Source organism: Mus caroli, chromosome 11 (assembly GCF_900094665.2).
Source record: "Mus caroli chromosome 11, CAROLI_EIJ_v1.1, whole genome shotgun sequence".
NCBI classification, from domain to species: domain Eukaryota; kingdom Metazoa; phylum Chordata; class Mammalia; order Rodentia; family Muridae; genus Mus; species Mus caroli.
Genome location: NC_034580.1, coordinates 18,352,371 through 18,366,855, shown reverse-complemented (window position 1 = coordinate 18,366,855; position 14,485 = coordinate 18,352,371). Strand labels below are relative to the sequence as shown.

Here is a 14,485-nt window from a genome sequence, read left to right as displayed (position 1 = left end):
CAATTCTTTTACCTCTTTGGTTGTGTTTTCCTGTAATTCTTTAAGGGATTTTTGTGTTTCTTCTTTAAGGGTTCCATCTGTTTTCCTGTGTTCTGTATTCCTTTAAGGGAGTTAGTTATGTCCTTCTTATAGTCCTCTATCATCATCATGAGATGTGATTCAAAATCCAAATCTTGCTTTTCCGGTGTGATGGGGTTTCCAGGATTTGCCTAGTGGAGGAACTGGATTCTGATGATGTCAAATAGCCGTGGTTTCTGCTGTTTATGTTCTTGTGCTTGCTTCTCGCCATCTGGTTATCTTTAGTGCTATCTGCCTTTGCTATCTCTGACTGGAGCCTATCCCTCCTGTGATCCTGGTTGTGTTAGAACTCCTCAGAGTCCAGCTGTCTCTGTGATCCTTTGATTCTGGGATCCTGGGATCTTGAGATCCTGGGTATGTCAGAGATCCCGGGAATCAAGCTGCCTCTGGGATCCTGAAATCCTGGTATGACTAAACTCCTGAGATTCTGTTATGTCAGAGTTCCTAGGAGTCAAGGTTTCTCTGGGTGTTGCAGGGGTGGGTGAGGAGCCAGAGCCCTGGGTTTGCTCTGGGCACAGGTGCAAGATGGAAGGAACTCATGCCTCTGGCTTGTCAGGGGTTTGTGTTTTCCTGGTTCCTGTGGGGGTCCCAGTTATGCTGGGTGTTGGGAAAGTTGTGTCCTCAACTGTGATCTTAAGTGTGTCAGAGCTCTAGTGTCCTTGGGTGTGTCTGATCTCCTGAGAATTGAGCTTCCTCTATGAACCTGTGATCCTGGGCATTTCAAGTTTTATTTATTTATTAAATATAAGTACACTATAGCTGTTTTCAGGTACACCAAAAGAGGGCATCAGATCTCATTACAGATGGTTGTGAGCCACCATGTGATTTTGGGCATTTCAGATCACCTGTAAGTCAGGCTCCCTTTGGGTGTTGTAAGAATGGGTGCAGAATGCCGGGCGTGGTGGCGCACGCCTTTAATCCCAGCACTCGGGAGGCAGAGGCAGGCGGATTTCTGAGTTCGAGGCCAGCCTGGTCTACAAAGTGAGTTCCAGGACAGCCAGGGCTACACAGAGAAACCCTGTCTCGAAAAACCAAAAAAAAAAAAAAAAAAAAAAAAAAAAAAAAAAAGAATGGGTGCAGAGACAGCACCCCAGGTCTGCTCTGGGTGCAGGTTCAGATCAGAAGGAACCCATACCACTGGCCAGGCAGGGTTCCTGTGTCCCTGGATCCTGGGGGTCCCAGTTACTCTGGGTGATCTTGAGACCTCCTCTCCTGTGATTCTGGCTGTGTTAGAGTACTTGGGAGTGGAGCTTCCTCTGGGTTGTTTCGGTACTGGATGCAGTGCCAGTGCCTAAGGTCTGTTCAGGACCTGGTCCATACCTTTAATCCCATCTCACAGGAGGCTTTCTATGTCTTTGAGGCTATGCTGGTCTACACAGGAAGCTGCAGGTCAGCCAGGGCTACTAAGTAAGACCTTGTGTGGAATAAAAAAGAGAAGGAAAGAACAGTTTTTAATTCAGTACAACCATTCCCTCAGTAAAATATATTACTTATAGAGGTATGTTTCCTTATAGAAAAGAAGAAACTCTGAAAAATATACTCTACCCTGTAGTAAGAGTTTTGGTTTCTTTAATAACTCAGTTATGGTATCAGCAATAGTGTCTGGGTTTGTTATCGGCAGATGGAATGGATCCCTAAGTGGGGCAGTCTCTGGATGGCCTTTCCTTCAATTTCTGCTTTAGTCTTTGTCCTTGCATTTCCTTTTGCCAGGTGGAATTCTGGATTAATATTTTTGAGGTGGGTGGGTGACCCCCTCAATTAGGGACCATGCCTATCCACTGGATATGGTCTCTACAGGTTCTCTCTCCCTTTTGTTGGGTATTTTGGCTAATGTCCTCCCTGTTGGGTCCTGGGAACCTCTTGGGTCCCTGGCATCTGGGACTTTCTAGTGGCTACTACTTTCACTTCCTCCTCCCCCACTGCTATACACCTACTTTCAAATTCCTGACTCTCTGTACTTCTCCCCCATCTCCTCCCATATCTGAACTGCCCCCCCTTTCCCTCCCCCTCCTCTCTCCCTCTCAGATCTTTCTCTCTCTCTCTACTTCCTAGAGATTATTCTCTTCCCCCTACTGAATAATACTATAGCATCCACACTTTGGTGTAATCTTCTTTCTTCTTGGGTTTCATATGGTCTGTAAGTTGTATCATGGGTATTCTGAGCTTCTTTTTAGCTAATATCCACTTATTTGTGAGTGCATACCATGTATATTCTTTTGTGATTGGGTTATTTCACTCAGGATGATATTTTCAAGTTCCATCCATTTGCCTGTGAATTTCATGAAATTATCATTTTTAATAGCTTAGTAGTACTCCATAGTGTAAATATACCACATTTTCTGTATCCATTCCTCTGTTGAGTGACATCTGGATTGTTTCCAGCTTTTGGCAATTATAAATAAGGCTGCTATGAACAGAGTAGAGCATGTATTCTTATTTTATGTTGGAGCATCTTTTGGATATCCCATCTGCTGACACCAAACCCAGATACTATTGCTGATGCCAAGAAGTACTTACTGACAGGAGCCTGGTATAGCTGTCCCCTGAGAGGCTCTGCCAGAGCTGAACCAATACAGATGTGGATGTACATAGCCAAACATTGGACTAAGCGCGGGAACACCAATGGGAAAGTTAGGGTAAGGACTGTAGGAGCTGAAGGGGTTTGCAATCTTATAGGAAGAACAACAACATCAACCAACCAGACCCCCCCCCCAAAGCTCCCAGGGATTAAACCACCAACCAAAGAGTACACAGGGGGTACCCATGGCTCCAGCTGGGTATGTAGCAGAGGATTGCCTTATCTGGAATCACTGAGAGGGGAGCCTCCTGGTCCTGTGGAGGCTTGTTGACCCAGGAGAGGGGAACACTTGGCTGCTGAGGCAGGAGTGGGTAGCCTGGTCAGGGAGCAGAGGGAGGGAGGAGGGGATATGGGGCTTGAGAAGGGGAAAATGGGAATGGGGGTAACATTTGAAATGTAACTAAATAAAATAAATCAATAAAAATGAAAAAAATCCTCATTTATATTAAGTGAACATGTTTTGTTTTAATCCCAGGTGTGGGATACAAGGCAGGTGACTATGATTCACATTGTACACTAGCAGGGGCATGGGTTTTGCAAGCTTCAGATAGTTTGTGTTTGAATTCAGGAAACTTTGGAAAGGTTATAAATGTGAGAGCCTGGAGAAATACCAGCAGTCGTGGTTGGGGGTTCTGAGTAGGTTGCTGCTGGTTCTTATTGCTTCTGCTTGTCGAGTGTTTGTAAGAAAATAGAGAAGGAGGTGAAGGAGGAGGAGGAGAACAACAACAACAACAACTAGTAGCAGGAAGAAGTATCCTGAAGATGAAGATTGGATTTGCCCCAAGGAACCTAATATCCCTAATCAGCAGGTAGTATTCTATTTTTGGCTGAAAGAGGTCTATACCCCCTTTCCCTTCTAAATTTCTTTTTCTCCTTCCTAGTGTTTGGGTGTTGGAAGGGATCAGGGTAGAATAAAGGTTGGACAGGAGGTAGAGGTTTAAGAACCCAAGAAAATAGATCAAAAATAGTGCTGACACTGTCTCTTTAATGTAATCCAAATAAACACTTAAAATAATATGTGGGTAAACCCAGGAAACTGTGCTTTTAACCAAATTTCCTTAAATAGTTTTCGTTTATACAAGGGAACATGCTCATGTACGATTGTGAGTGCAGTCCCTTTGGCTGTCTCGGCTCTCAATCTCAGTTCTCACAATGAAAAAACAGGGAACTACCGTGTAATATATGCTTGGCCAATGGAGTGGAACTATTTGGAGGTATGACCTTGTTGGAGTAGGTGTGTCACTGTGGGCATGGACTTTAGGATCCTATTCCTAGCTGTATGGAAGCCAGTACTCTGCTAGCAGCCTTAAGATGAAGATGTAGAACTCTCAGTTCCTCCTGGACCATGCCTGCCTAAATGCTGCCATGTTCCTGCCTCCGTTATAATGGACTAAATCTGTAAGCTAGCCCCCAACTAAATGTTTTCCTTATAAGAGTTTCCTTGGTCATGGTGTCTGCTCACAGCAGTAAAACCCTAACTAAAGACAGAAGTTGGTACAAGGAGTGGGGTATCGCTGTGTTAGGCTTTTGTTTAGAAGAATATGGATTTGGGGACTTTGGATTTGGAAAAGTGGTGGAATGCTTTAAGTTGGGCTTAGTGAGCTATCCTAGTAGGAATATGGAAGACTTTGTTGCTGTGAGTAATTTTAACTGTGCAGACCTGGCCCAAGAGGTTTCAGTAAAGAAGAACATCATTATGTGGCCTAGAGATTGTTTTTGTGGTAGTTTGGTGAAGAATGTGGTTACTTTTTGCCCTTGTCTGAAGAGTCTATCTGAGGCTAAGGTGAAGAGACTCAGATTAATTGCATTGACAAAGGAAGTCTCAAAAAACCCAGCAGAGACTTTGTTCTCTGATTAAGTCTCACAATGAGCTACAGGGGGCACAGCTGAAGAAGTGACACCAACCCTTTGGAGGAGCCCAGAAGATCATGTGTGGATTCCAGCATTGAAAGAAGCTGTAACATTGAAATTGCCTTGGAGACCTGTGATGTTAAAGATGCCAGAGTTGTGATATACCTACTTAGGAACACCACTAACATGGAGTGGAACCAGGGCAGGAGAAAGAAGTTTGTTGCAGTCAATAAAGAGGAAAAAGGAGTGGAGATCTGAAGACCACTTTGACATCAGACATGGAGATGTTTGGAGTTTGCCCAGTTGTTTTCCTATCTTGCTGTGCCCTTTCCCCAGCTTTGAGCAGGCTAAATAGACCTTAAGTGCTCACCACAGTTAGACCTTAATTGCACTTGCAATTTCCTACAGGAGCAGACTGCGAGCTAAGCTTGTTTTGCAACACAATTCAGCTGAAACAAATGATGGGTCTGTGGGCTCTCCCTACATAAACACAGTGCTAAATATTGACTTTGAGCCTTGAGCTTTGTCTTGGCTTCATCCTTCTCTTGCACTGCATCCTTTTTTCATTTCCAGCTCCCCTTTTAGGTAACCCAGTTAGTCCTTGGCTGCTGGACAGCTACAGGTGGCACCTGAATGAGAAGACTTAAACTGGGGGACCCACTGAGAAATGCTATCTTGGGTGGAGCGCCACAGAAAATGGAAGTTACAGTATCCTGCATGGTAAGCTGTTGCGGTAAATCTCCACCCAAATATACCACAGCAGTGAAAACACAATACAGTTAATATGATTACATGCAGTGTATCTAGATTGGGCAGATTTACTGCTACACTACCATCTTCCACAGCTTATGAGACCCCTTAGAACTTGCAGTTTCTCCAGGCCATGTGCTTCTGCTCTGCTTTTCTTCTTCCTCCTCCTCTGCATCCTCTTCCATTTCCATTTTCTCCTTCTTCTCTATATTCTGCTCCACCTTCCCTTTTATCTGTCCAATCATCAGTTCTCCTTTATTTTACAAATTAAGGTGGGAAGCAGGTTTATAGGAAATCACCTGAGTGCTGACTCATTCCTTGTTCACAACCACTCACAGGAGAATGGAATTAACATTAAATATAATTAGCCTCAGGGCTATCTACAACATTAAGCAGCGAATGACATCAATGCTAGCGGTAGGTATAAATTTTACTTTTTGGAGGCTGTTGTTGCAGGAGGTGCATTAAGGGGAATACAGCTAGGTTGAATAGGTGTTGACCGGATGCTGACAGCACAATTGGGACAGGAGACTTCTATAAAAGAGCTGCATCAGTTGAGAGGAGCAGGGTTTGAAAAAAAAAAAAAAACAGATGTTAGAAAAATTCTTAGCTCAAGTAGATTTATGCAGTGTATGGTTCCCAGAAGTAGGAATGGTAAATACACAAATGACATGAGAATGAGAGAGAGAGAGAGAGAGAGAGAGAGAGAGAGAGAGAGAGGTTTCAGAAAAGCAGTTATCCCCTGTCTGGGACATGTTAGCAAAAGAGACTAGAGACAGGAGAAAATCGGGAGACGTCTCTGGCTCCTACTGGAAATATCCTTAGTTCAAGTTATATTTAGGTTTCTTTGGGATTTCAAGTTCTCTTCCCTGTCTATTGTCTGTCCTTGGTGCATCAATCTGTCCATGTTTGTCAATTTATGTCTGTTTTTGTTTTATTATGTGAATGATTGTTGTTCTGTGTTTCATGGTCAAAAGGAAAAATGGTTAAAACTTTATCTGCTAGCTATCCAACTCTTGATTTAGTTTAACTTGTTTAAAAGGCAGTCTCAGTTGGCCTTTGGAACCCTGCACTGTAGCTGGGAGTCAATCACAGTTGGAGAAGCTCTGCTAGGGGCTGATTAGAAAAATCTCTGCAATTGTGTTTATAAGGTTCAGCAAGTGACAAGGTGCAGGTGCTTTTTCTTATGAAATTACAGTTAGAAAGGATAAGAAAATTTTGTTTGGTCTAAATATATAAGATGTGTGCAGCCACCTCATTTTTGCTTCTGACTGGTTTTAAAAGTACAAATATGTTCTGCATGTTTTGGCTATAGAATATTGGCTCATAAGTTATTGGGTATGATTAAAAATTTGTAACATTGGTAGCAGAAAGTTAGTTTAAATCTGGTAACCCATTGTTGGAGTCATTCTAAACAACATGTGGCATGAGCCAACCCAGGAAAACAGGTCTCTTAAGATACTTCTAAATTGGGATAATATTTTATGTAATTCTTATCCTAGAAACTAGACTTATAAATGATCGGATTTAAAACAATGTCTCTTTAATAAGGTATTAGCTCAATCATGCATTCATATATAAGAACTGGCAGCCAAACTTTGTAAGATGAAAGTAATGTACTTGGTATTGCTTTTAGAGAGAATTGATTGTTTATACTGTTAAATATTGGGTTTTGGTTTCCAAAATTATGGGTATGCTCTAATATTGCAAAAGAAACTTAAAAATTATAATTAAGCTGCCAGTGTTCCATTGGCTGCAGGCTCAGGATTTTTAACTCACCCATATTTGTAATGAAGAAAAAAAAAAATCAAGCAAGTGGAGATGATTGCAAGAGTAATACCAGCCTGTTGCCCCTTTTAAAGGAGATCTTAGTGGGTGTTTATCTAATAGGGTTCTGAGGAACTGCTAAAAGCAGCTGGTAGAATTTTGGAGACAGAAACTGGGCCCTCATACAATCAGGGTCTGTCTATGGCTGCTGCCTTGCAGGGGACTACAGTACAAGCAGTGCTTTCACAGTGCTGAGGTGATAAGGAATGTTTTAAGTATGAGGCATAGATCATTTTAGGAAAGAGTGTCCAAAAAATAGAGGCATAGACAGGTAGCAGAATCACTCCCCTGGAGTGTGTCCTCAGTGCAGGAAGGGTAATCATTAGGCCAGGCTTCAGGTTATAGGCCCAGATTAAGAACATTTACAATTGAGTTAATGCAAAGCTCAGAGCAGCCTTAGCAGAAGTTTGTGTGGCATTCCTTTTGTCTTTGTCATGCTGACTAGCCCCTAGAAAGGTATACCAGACCTGCCAACAAAAGAACTGCTCAACTTGTTTTAGTTCTCTTGCATCCATTATCTTCCAAATTTGTTAAGAGTCAATCTATTACTAATAAGAGAACTAACCTTAAGTTGCAAATTGAAGGAAAAAAATTTCAAGGAGTAATAGACCCTGGGGCTGATGTAACAATTATTAGAGGACAAGATTGGCCTTCAACTTGACCTTTATCTGATACTCTTCCTCACCTTTAAGGGATTGGTTATCCCAGTAATCCAAAACAAAGTTCAAACTTTAGATTTATGAAAGGTTAATGAAAGTAGGAACTTGTGGGAGCATTACAGCCTGGCTTGCCTACTCCAGCTGCCATTCCATGAAATGCATTAGAATGATTATGGATTTGGAGGACTGTTTTTATCCTGTTCCTTTGCATCCTGATGACTGGGAGGTTTACATTTAGTGAGCTTGCTTATAATTTTGAAGAGCCCATGAAGCTATATCATTGGAAAGTTTTGCCTCAAGGAAGCCTTGCATTATGTAAAAAAATTGTTTCTGCTTCAATACAAGAAGTTAGGACTTTGTTTTATTTATTTATTTATTTTTTTTTTTTTTGGTTTTTCGAGACAGGGTTTCTCTGTGTAGCCCTGGCTGTCCTGGCACTCACTTCGTAGACCAGGCTGGCCTTGAACTCAGAAATCCGCCTGCCTCTGCCTCCCGAGTGGAAGTTAGGACTTTGAATCTTTCCATGTATATTATTCTTTGTATGGGTGGTATTTTATTATCTGATACCTCTGAAGGACCTTTACTACAAATCTTTGCTCTTCTTATACAACAAGCTTTAAAAATGTGGAGTAGTTGTTGCTCCAGAAAAGATTCAAAGGCAATATCTTTTTTCAATATTTGGGGCCTCAGTTATATCCTAAACAAATTGTGGCACAGAAAATTCAAATAAGAAAAGATACTTTTTATTAAAATTACTTTAAATGATTTTTAAAAGCTGTTAAAAATATTAATTGGCTCAGGCTTCATCTTAAGCTCACCACAGGAAAACTTAAATCACTGTTTGATATTCTCAAGGGGGATGCAAATCCTAATTCCCCTGCACAATTAACTGATGGGGGACTAATAGTTTTGTAGAAAGTAGAGGAAGCTATTAGTTAACAACAGATACATTATATAGACTATAATCAATTGTTGGCTGTTTGCATTATTACTACTCTTGTGCCCACAGAAATTCTTTGGCAAAAAGGACCATTAATGTGGATTCATATTTTTTTTGTCTCCACATAAAGTGTTAACACCTTATTATGAAGCTGTTGCTGTGCTGGTACAGAATTGTAGGAAAGAATCTTGAAAGTATTTTGGAAAGAACCTGATGAAATGTTTATTCCTTATTCCAAATAGCAATTAAATTGGTTATTGAAGAATACTGATATTTGGCCTATTGCATGTGCAAATTTTTCAGGAAAAATTGACAAGTTGTTATAATTTGCCTCTATAAATACTTTTGTATTTCCTGTAAATTTATGCATGTAGCCGATAAAGAATACATTACTGTATGTTTAAACAGTTCATCTAATGGGAGAGAAACATACTTGATTGAATCCCATGTTCATTCTCCTGAGTTTCCCTCTACTTCAGCACAAATAATCGAATTATGTGTTGTAGCCACTGTTTTTTAAATGTTGAAAAATCAAAAAAAAAAAAAATCAAGCTTTTAATTTTTATACTGATAGCCAATGTATAGCTCATGGTTTACAATTACTTGAAGTTGTTCCTTTTTAGATACTGCTAATTCTCAAATTTTGCAATTACTTATGCAAATACAACTCAATTTAAGAGAACCTATGGTTCCTTAACTTTAGAGGACATTTAAGAGCTCATACTGAATTTCCTGGACAGATTCCTTAGGGCAATGCCACAGCATATTTATATACCAGGCAGGTTATAGGCCTTACACAGGAATAATTGGTCATACAATCTCTTTCTTTATATTATCAAAATAGTAATAGCTTGAGACAATAATTTAGTATTTTTAGAGAATGTGTACATCAAATGGTAAAGACTTGTCCTGAATGTCTTCAATTTCTACCTGTACTATATAATGGTGTTAATCCTCAAGGACTTATACTTAATCAATTATGGCAAATGGATGATACACATATTTCTGATTTTAGAAAATTAAAATATGTGCATGTGACTTGACACCTTTTCAGGCTTTCTAGTTGCAACTGCTTTAACAGGAGAAGCAACTAAAAACGTGATTAGTCATTGTCTGCATTATTTTTCTATGCTTGGTGTTCCAAATCAGATTAAAACAGATAATGGAACTGGCTATTACAGTCAAGCATTTAAGATGTTTTGTAGACAAGTTAACATTACCCATATTCCTGGAATTCCTTATTATCCTAAAGGACAAGGTATTGTGGAACAGGCCCATGGAACTTTAAGACAATTATCTTCATAAAATAAAAAGGGGGGAATTATATCCCCATACACCACATTATTTAAATCATGCTTATTATTTTTAAAAGTTTAAAATTTGGATGCCAAGGAACTCTCTGTTGAGGGTCTGTGGCATCCTACAAGTAGACATATTTATGCCTAGGTGAAATCTACCTACTGGCACATGGCATGATTCTGGTCAGGTTATTTAATACGGGAAAGAGTGCATGTTTGTGTTTTTCCACAGGATGCTGCAGGAGTGTGCCAGCTGCCAGAGTGATTGGTATGACATGCTGATGCTGGGACAAAGAATGATGCTGACCTGTAAGCTTGCTGAGTGTCCTGACAATGGTGACGGGAAAGCTGTATTGGACATATGTTCTTGACACACCTTTGCTTGCCTATATCCCAGACTGGACAAGCTGCCTTGCTTCAAGCTTTTAGACCTTGAGGGATGGAGAACATGGAGACTGTGGAGACTGACTTAGAAAAATTAACCAAAAGGAAACGTTATAATGACTGTTCTCTTTCCTTTACTGTGACCAGTTATTCTGACTCAATCATGGACTGGTCTATAAATCAATCCAATATTGGATAAAAGGAAATGACAGTCTTCTTTTGGAAGGCTGGTTCTGGACATTTTCAGAGACATATTTGGAAGCTAGTTGCAGTTCTTTATGAAGTTACATTTGCAGTGGATAAAATTGGACAGGGTCTGGGTTTCAAACAAGTATTAGTGCATGTGTTTAAGCTCCTAATCTTTTATTCCTTCAACAGGGAGGACTATGGACAGCCCTCCATGAAGAACATTACTTTTACATTGATCATTCAGGAATAGTAAAGGATTCTATGACTAACGTTTGAGAAGGACTAGCCAAAAGGACAGAATCAGAGATGGTTTGAATTCTGATTCTCCAGTTCCCCATGGCTTCTTTCTTTCTTTCTTTCTTTCTTTCTTTCTTTCTTTCTTCTTTCTTTCTTTCTTTCTTTTTTTCTCTCTCTCTTTCTCTCTCTCTCTCTCTCTCTCTCTCTCTCTCTCTCTCTCTCTCTCTCTCTCTTTTTCTGAGACAGGGCTTCTCTGTATAGTCCTGGCTATCCTGGAACTCACTTTGTAGACCAGGCTGGCCTCGAACTCAGAAATCAACCTGCCTCTGCCTCCCGAGTGCTGGGATTAAAGGCATGCACCACCACCGCCCGGCTTCCCCATGGCTTACAACTTCAATTTCTATACTGCTTGGACCATTAATTATAATCTTGTTGCTTTTAACTTTTGAACCTTGTATCTTAAATAGATTGGGGTTGCCTTCACACAGGATCACTTTCAGCAAGCTTAGCTATTCACCATGGCAGTTGTTCATCACTATGAAGAAACACATTGAGTGCATATTCATATGTCCTTCGTTGCTTTGGTCTGAATGGGAAAGAGCGTGCTTTTGAAGGCCAGTAGTCAGGGACAGGTAAGTGTTCTTGAGCTCCTATCAGCCTAAGACAAAGACATACATCAAAAAGCTATGTCTGTTCTTCCTGATGGGTAAGAAGGAGCAATATAGATACCGACCTAAGACAGGCATGGTCGCTTAGCCACTCTATACCCTAGATGGGATTATGGAAAACAAGTAAATCTTGTGCCCCAGTGTTTAAAAAACAAAAACGGGGGAATTGTGCCCTACCCCCAGCTTTGAGCATGGAAAATAGACCTTAAATGCTCACCACAGTTAGACCTTAATGACCCAGACAGAGTCTTCTGCTTTGCAGCACCTGTAATTTCCTACAGGAGTAGACTGCCTGCTGAGCTTGCTTTGCAACACAATCCAGCGGAAACAAAGCATGGGTCTGTGGGTTCTCCCTATATAAATGCAGTACTAAATATTAAACTTTGAGCCTTGATCAGAAATTTTGTCTTGGCTTCATCCTTCTGTCACATCCCATCCTTTTTCATTTCCAGCCCCACCTGTCAGGTAACCCAGTTAATCCATGGCTGCTGGATGGCTATATCTTGCCTTGAGGATTACAGTTAAGTGGCTAGATGAATCTCACAAGAAACTTTGAACTTTTAACATTGTTGAGACTGCTATAGACTATGGGGACTTTGGAAGTTGAACTAAATGTACTTTCTTATTATGCTATATCTAGGTATAGCCCCATAGACTCATGTGTTTGAACAAACCTATGGGGGCCAGGGAGTGGAATGTGATGGTTTGTATGTGCTTGGCCCATGGAGTGGCACTATTTGGAGGTGTGACCTTGTTGGAGTAAGTGTGTCACTGTGGGTGTAGGCTTTAAAATCCTCATCTTAGCTGCCTTGAAGCCAATATTCTGCTAGTAGCCTTCAGATGAAGATGTAGAACTCTCAGCTCCTCCTGCACCATGCCTGCCTTGATGTTACCATGTTCCCACCTTGATGATAACGGACTGAACCTCTAAAGGTGTAAGCCAGCCCCAATTAAATGTTGTCCTTATAAGAGTTTCCTTGTTCATGGTGTCTGTTCACAGCAGTAAAACCCTAACTAACTGTTTTCAATCCAAATTTCATATATGAATCTAATAGCTATTTAGCAGTTTGTTAGTGACCATGAATGAGTTAGTGATGAGATCAGGAATTAATGTGCCTACCATTGCCTGCTTGCTATATACCAGGCTTTCTCATGTTACAACTCCAATTAAAACAAGCTCATGGGTCTAGAGAGGTGGCTCAGCTATTAAGAACGCTGGCTGTTTTTCCAGAGAATTCAACTTTAATTCATAGCCCCACATGGTGGCTTACAACTTTCTGTGACTCTAGTCCCAGAGGATCTGACACCCTCTTCTGGCCTTTATGGGCATCAGGCATGCATGTGGTACACCATACATATATACATACATACATGCAGGCAAAATACCCATACCCATAACACAAAAACTAGAAAAAACCCAAACAATCCCATAAACCTAATAGTTCAAAAGAACTACACAGACAAGCATGACATGTTGTGGATATTTTAATACCAATAGCTTATGTTTTATGGCTTTCTATTAATTCTTTTCTTCATACCATATATTTTTCATGTTTTCCCCTTTCCCAACTCCATCTCATCTTTTTACTCTCTAATAATAAGACAGAAATGCCAAAACCAAAGCAAAATAAAACAAAAAGTCCACAAGAATACCACGGAGTTCATTTTATATTAGCTGACTCCCCCTGGGCTAGGACATGTCCTGGAGGGTGTTGTCACACTTGGTGAGATTCCACTGGACAAAGCAATTTCGTCTGAAGTGCCATACATTTCTTGTCACAGATTATAATCAGAAATATTATAAAAAAGGTGGTTTGAAACTGCCAACAGACTCATCCAACATCAGGAATATCCCCTCAGCTGCAGGGTTGATATGAGTGAGCCTTGGCATTGCCTCCATGGGGATTTCAGAGCTGGAGGACACACCCCAGCACGTGTGTCCCCTTTCTCAGGCCCAACTCAGATGTCCTGTCACTCTCTCACTTCCTGGTCCTCTTGTATCATCTTTCTGTCATTCACCACTCAGCATATGGTCAGCAGGTGGTCAGAGCTCTTCCGTGCATTGTCTTACCCTCCTTACAGCTGCACTGCTTGAAGACAGCTGATCAAAGTCCTGGAGGTGGAAACGGGCTGCCAGCTGGTTGACCATTTTCTTCAGGGTCAGAAATGCTGAGATGACTTGGAAAGTAAGAAAGATGGTGAAGATGATATGTATTGCTTTCTCCAGGGGCAGATTCCTTAGGCCATCATTAAGGAGCAAGAAAAGGATTAAAGGCAACTGCAGTAGAAGGCTCAGAAGCCAAAAGCCAGCTAGCTCAGGAACCTGCAGTGACACACATCGAGAGTTGTAAGATCAGTAGAATACAGTTTTGGTTTTGTTATACAGTCAGACAGATACTTAGCAATACAAAGAAGCTCTATTATAGGCTCTGTGAGTCGTTCAGGAGCATGCCATAGTCCTTGTACTCAGAGAAATCTACTGTCTAGATGAGAAAACCAATGTAATGTAAAGCAACTACCACCACTGAATGATGAACCACTACATTTAAAGGTCCAGACCAACTACCACAGAAGTCAAATGAAAAGTAGGCTTCAAGCTGTACCCAATGGGAGCTCTCCTACCTGGAAGCTTGGGCATGACTCGGAATCAACACAGCAACCTAGCATGGATGGTTGGCTTAAGAAATACCAAGAAAATCAATAAGATGTTCTGGGTGGGGCCTGTTATGAAGGGCCTAGCAAACCACAGGAATTATTTAACCACTTTAGAAACTGTAAACACTTAGGCAGGATGATGATTCAGAAAACACAGACCAGCCACTGAATGACCACTATTATAGCTATATACATGCATAGAATGCCCATCATGGCAATCTTATTCACCCCATTACCCTCTGTACTGGCTATTTTTGTGTCAACTTGACACAGCTGAGTTATCACAGAGAAAGGAGCTTCAGTTGAGGAAATGCCTCCATGAGATCCAACTGTAAGGCATTTTCTCAATTAGTGATCAAGGGGGAAAGGCC

At 41.0% G+C, this 14,485-nt stretch overlaps 1 protein-coding gene across 1 annotated transcript in view; it reads right to left on the bottom strand.

Annotated features, from left to right (window-relative positions):
* Positions 1-12,931: 12,931 nt before the first annotated feature.
* Tmem17 (transmembrane protein 17) overlaps positions 12,932-14,485 on the bottom strand; it is a 7,207-nt gene continuing 5,653 nt past the window's right edge. Inside the window, exon 4 of the mRNA XM_021178217.2 lies at positions 12,932-13,782. Within this exon, the coding sequence (XP_021033876.1) occupies positions 13,504-13,782 (279 nt within the window). The 3' untranslated portion in view covers positions 12,932-13,503. The remainder of the gene's footprint in view (positions 13,783-14,485) is intronic.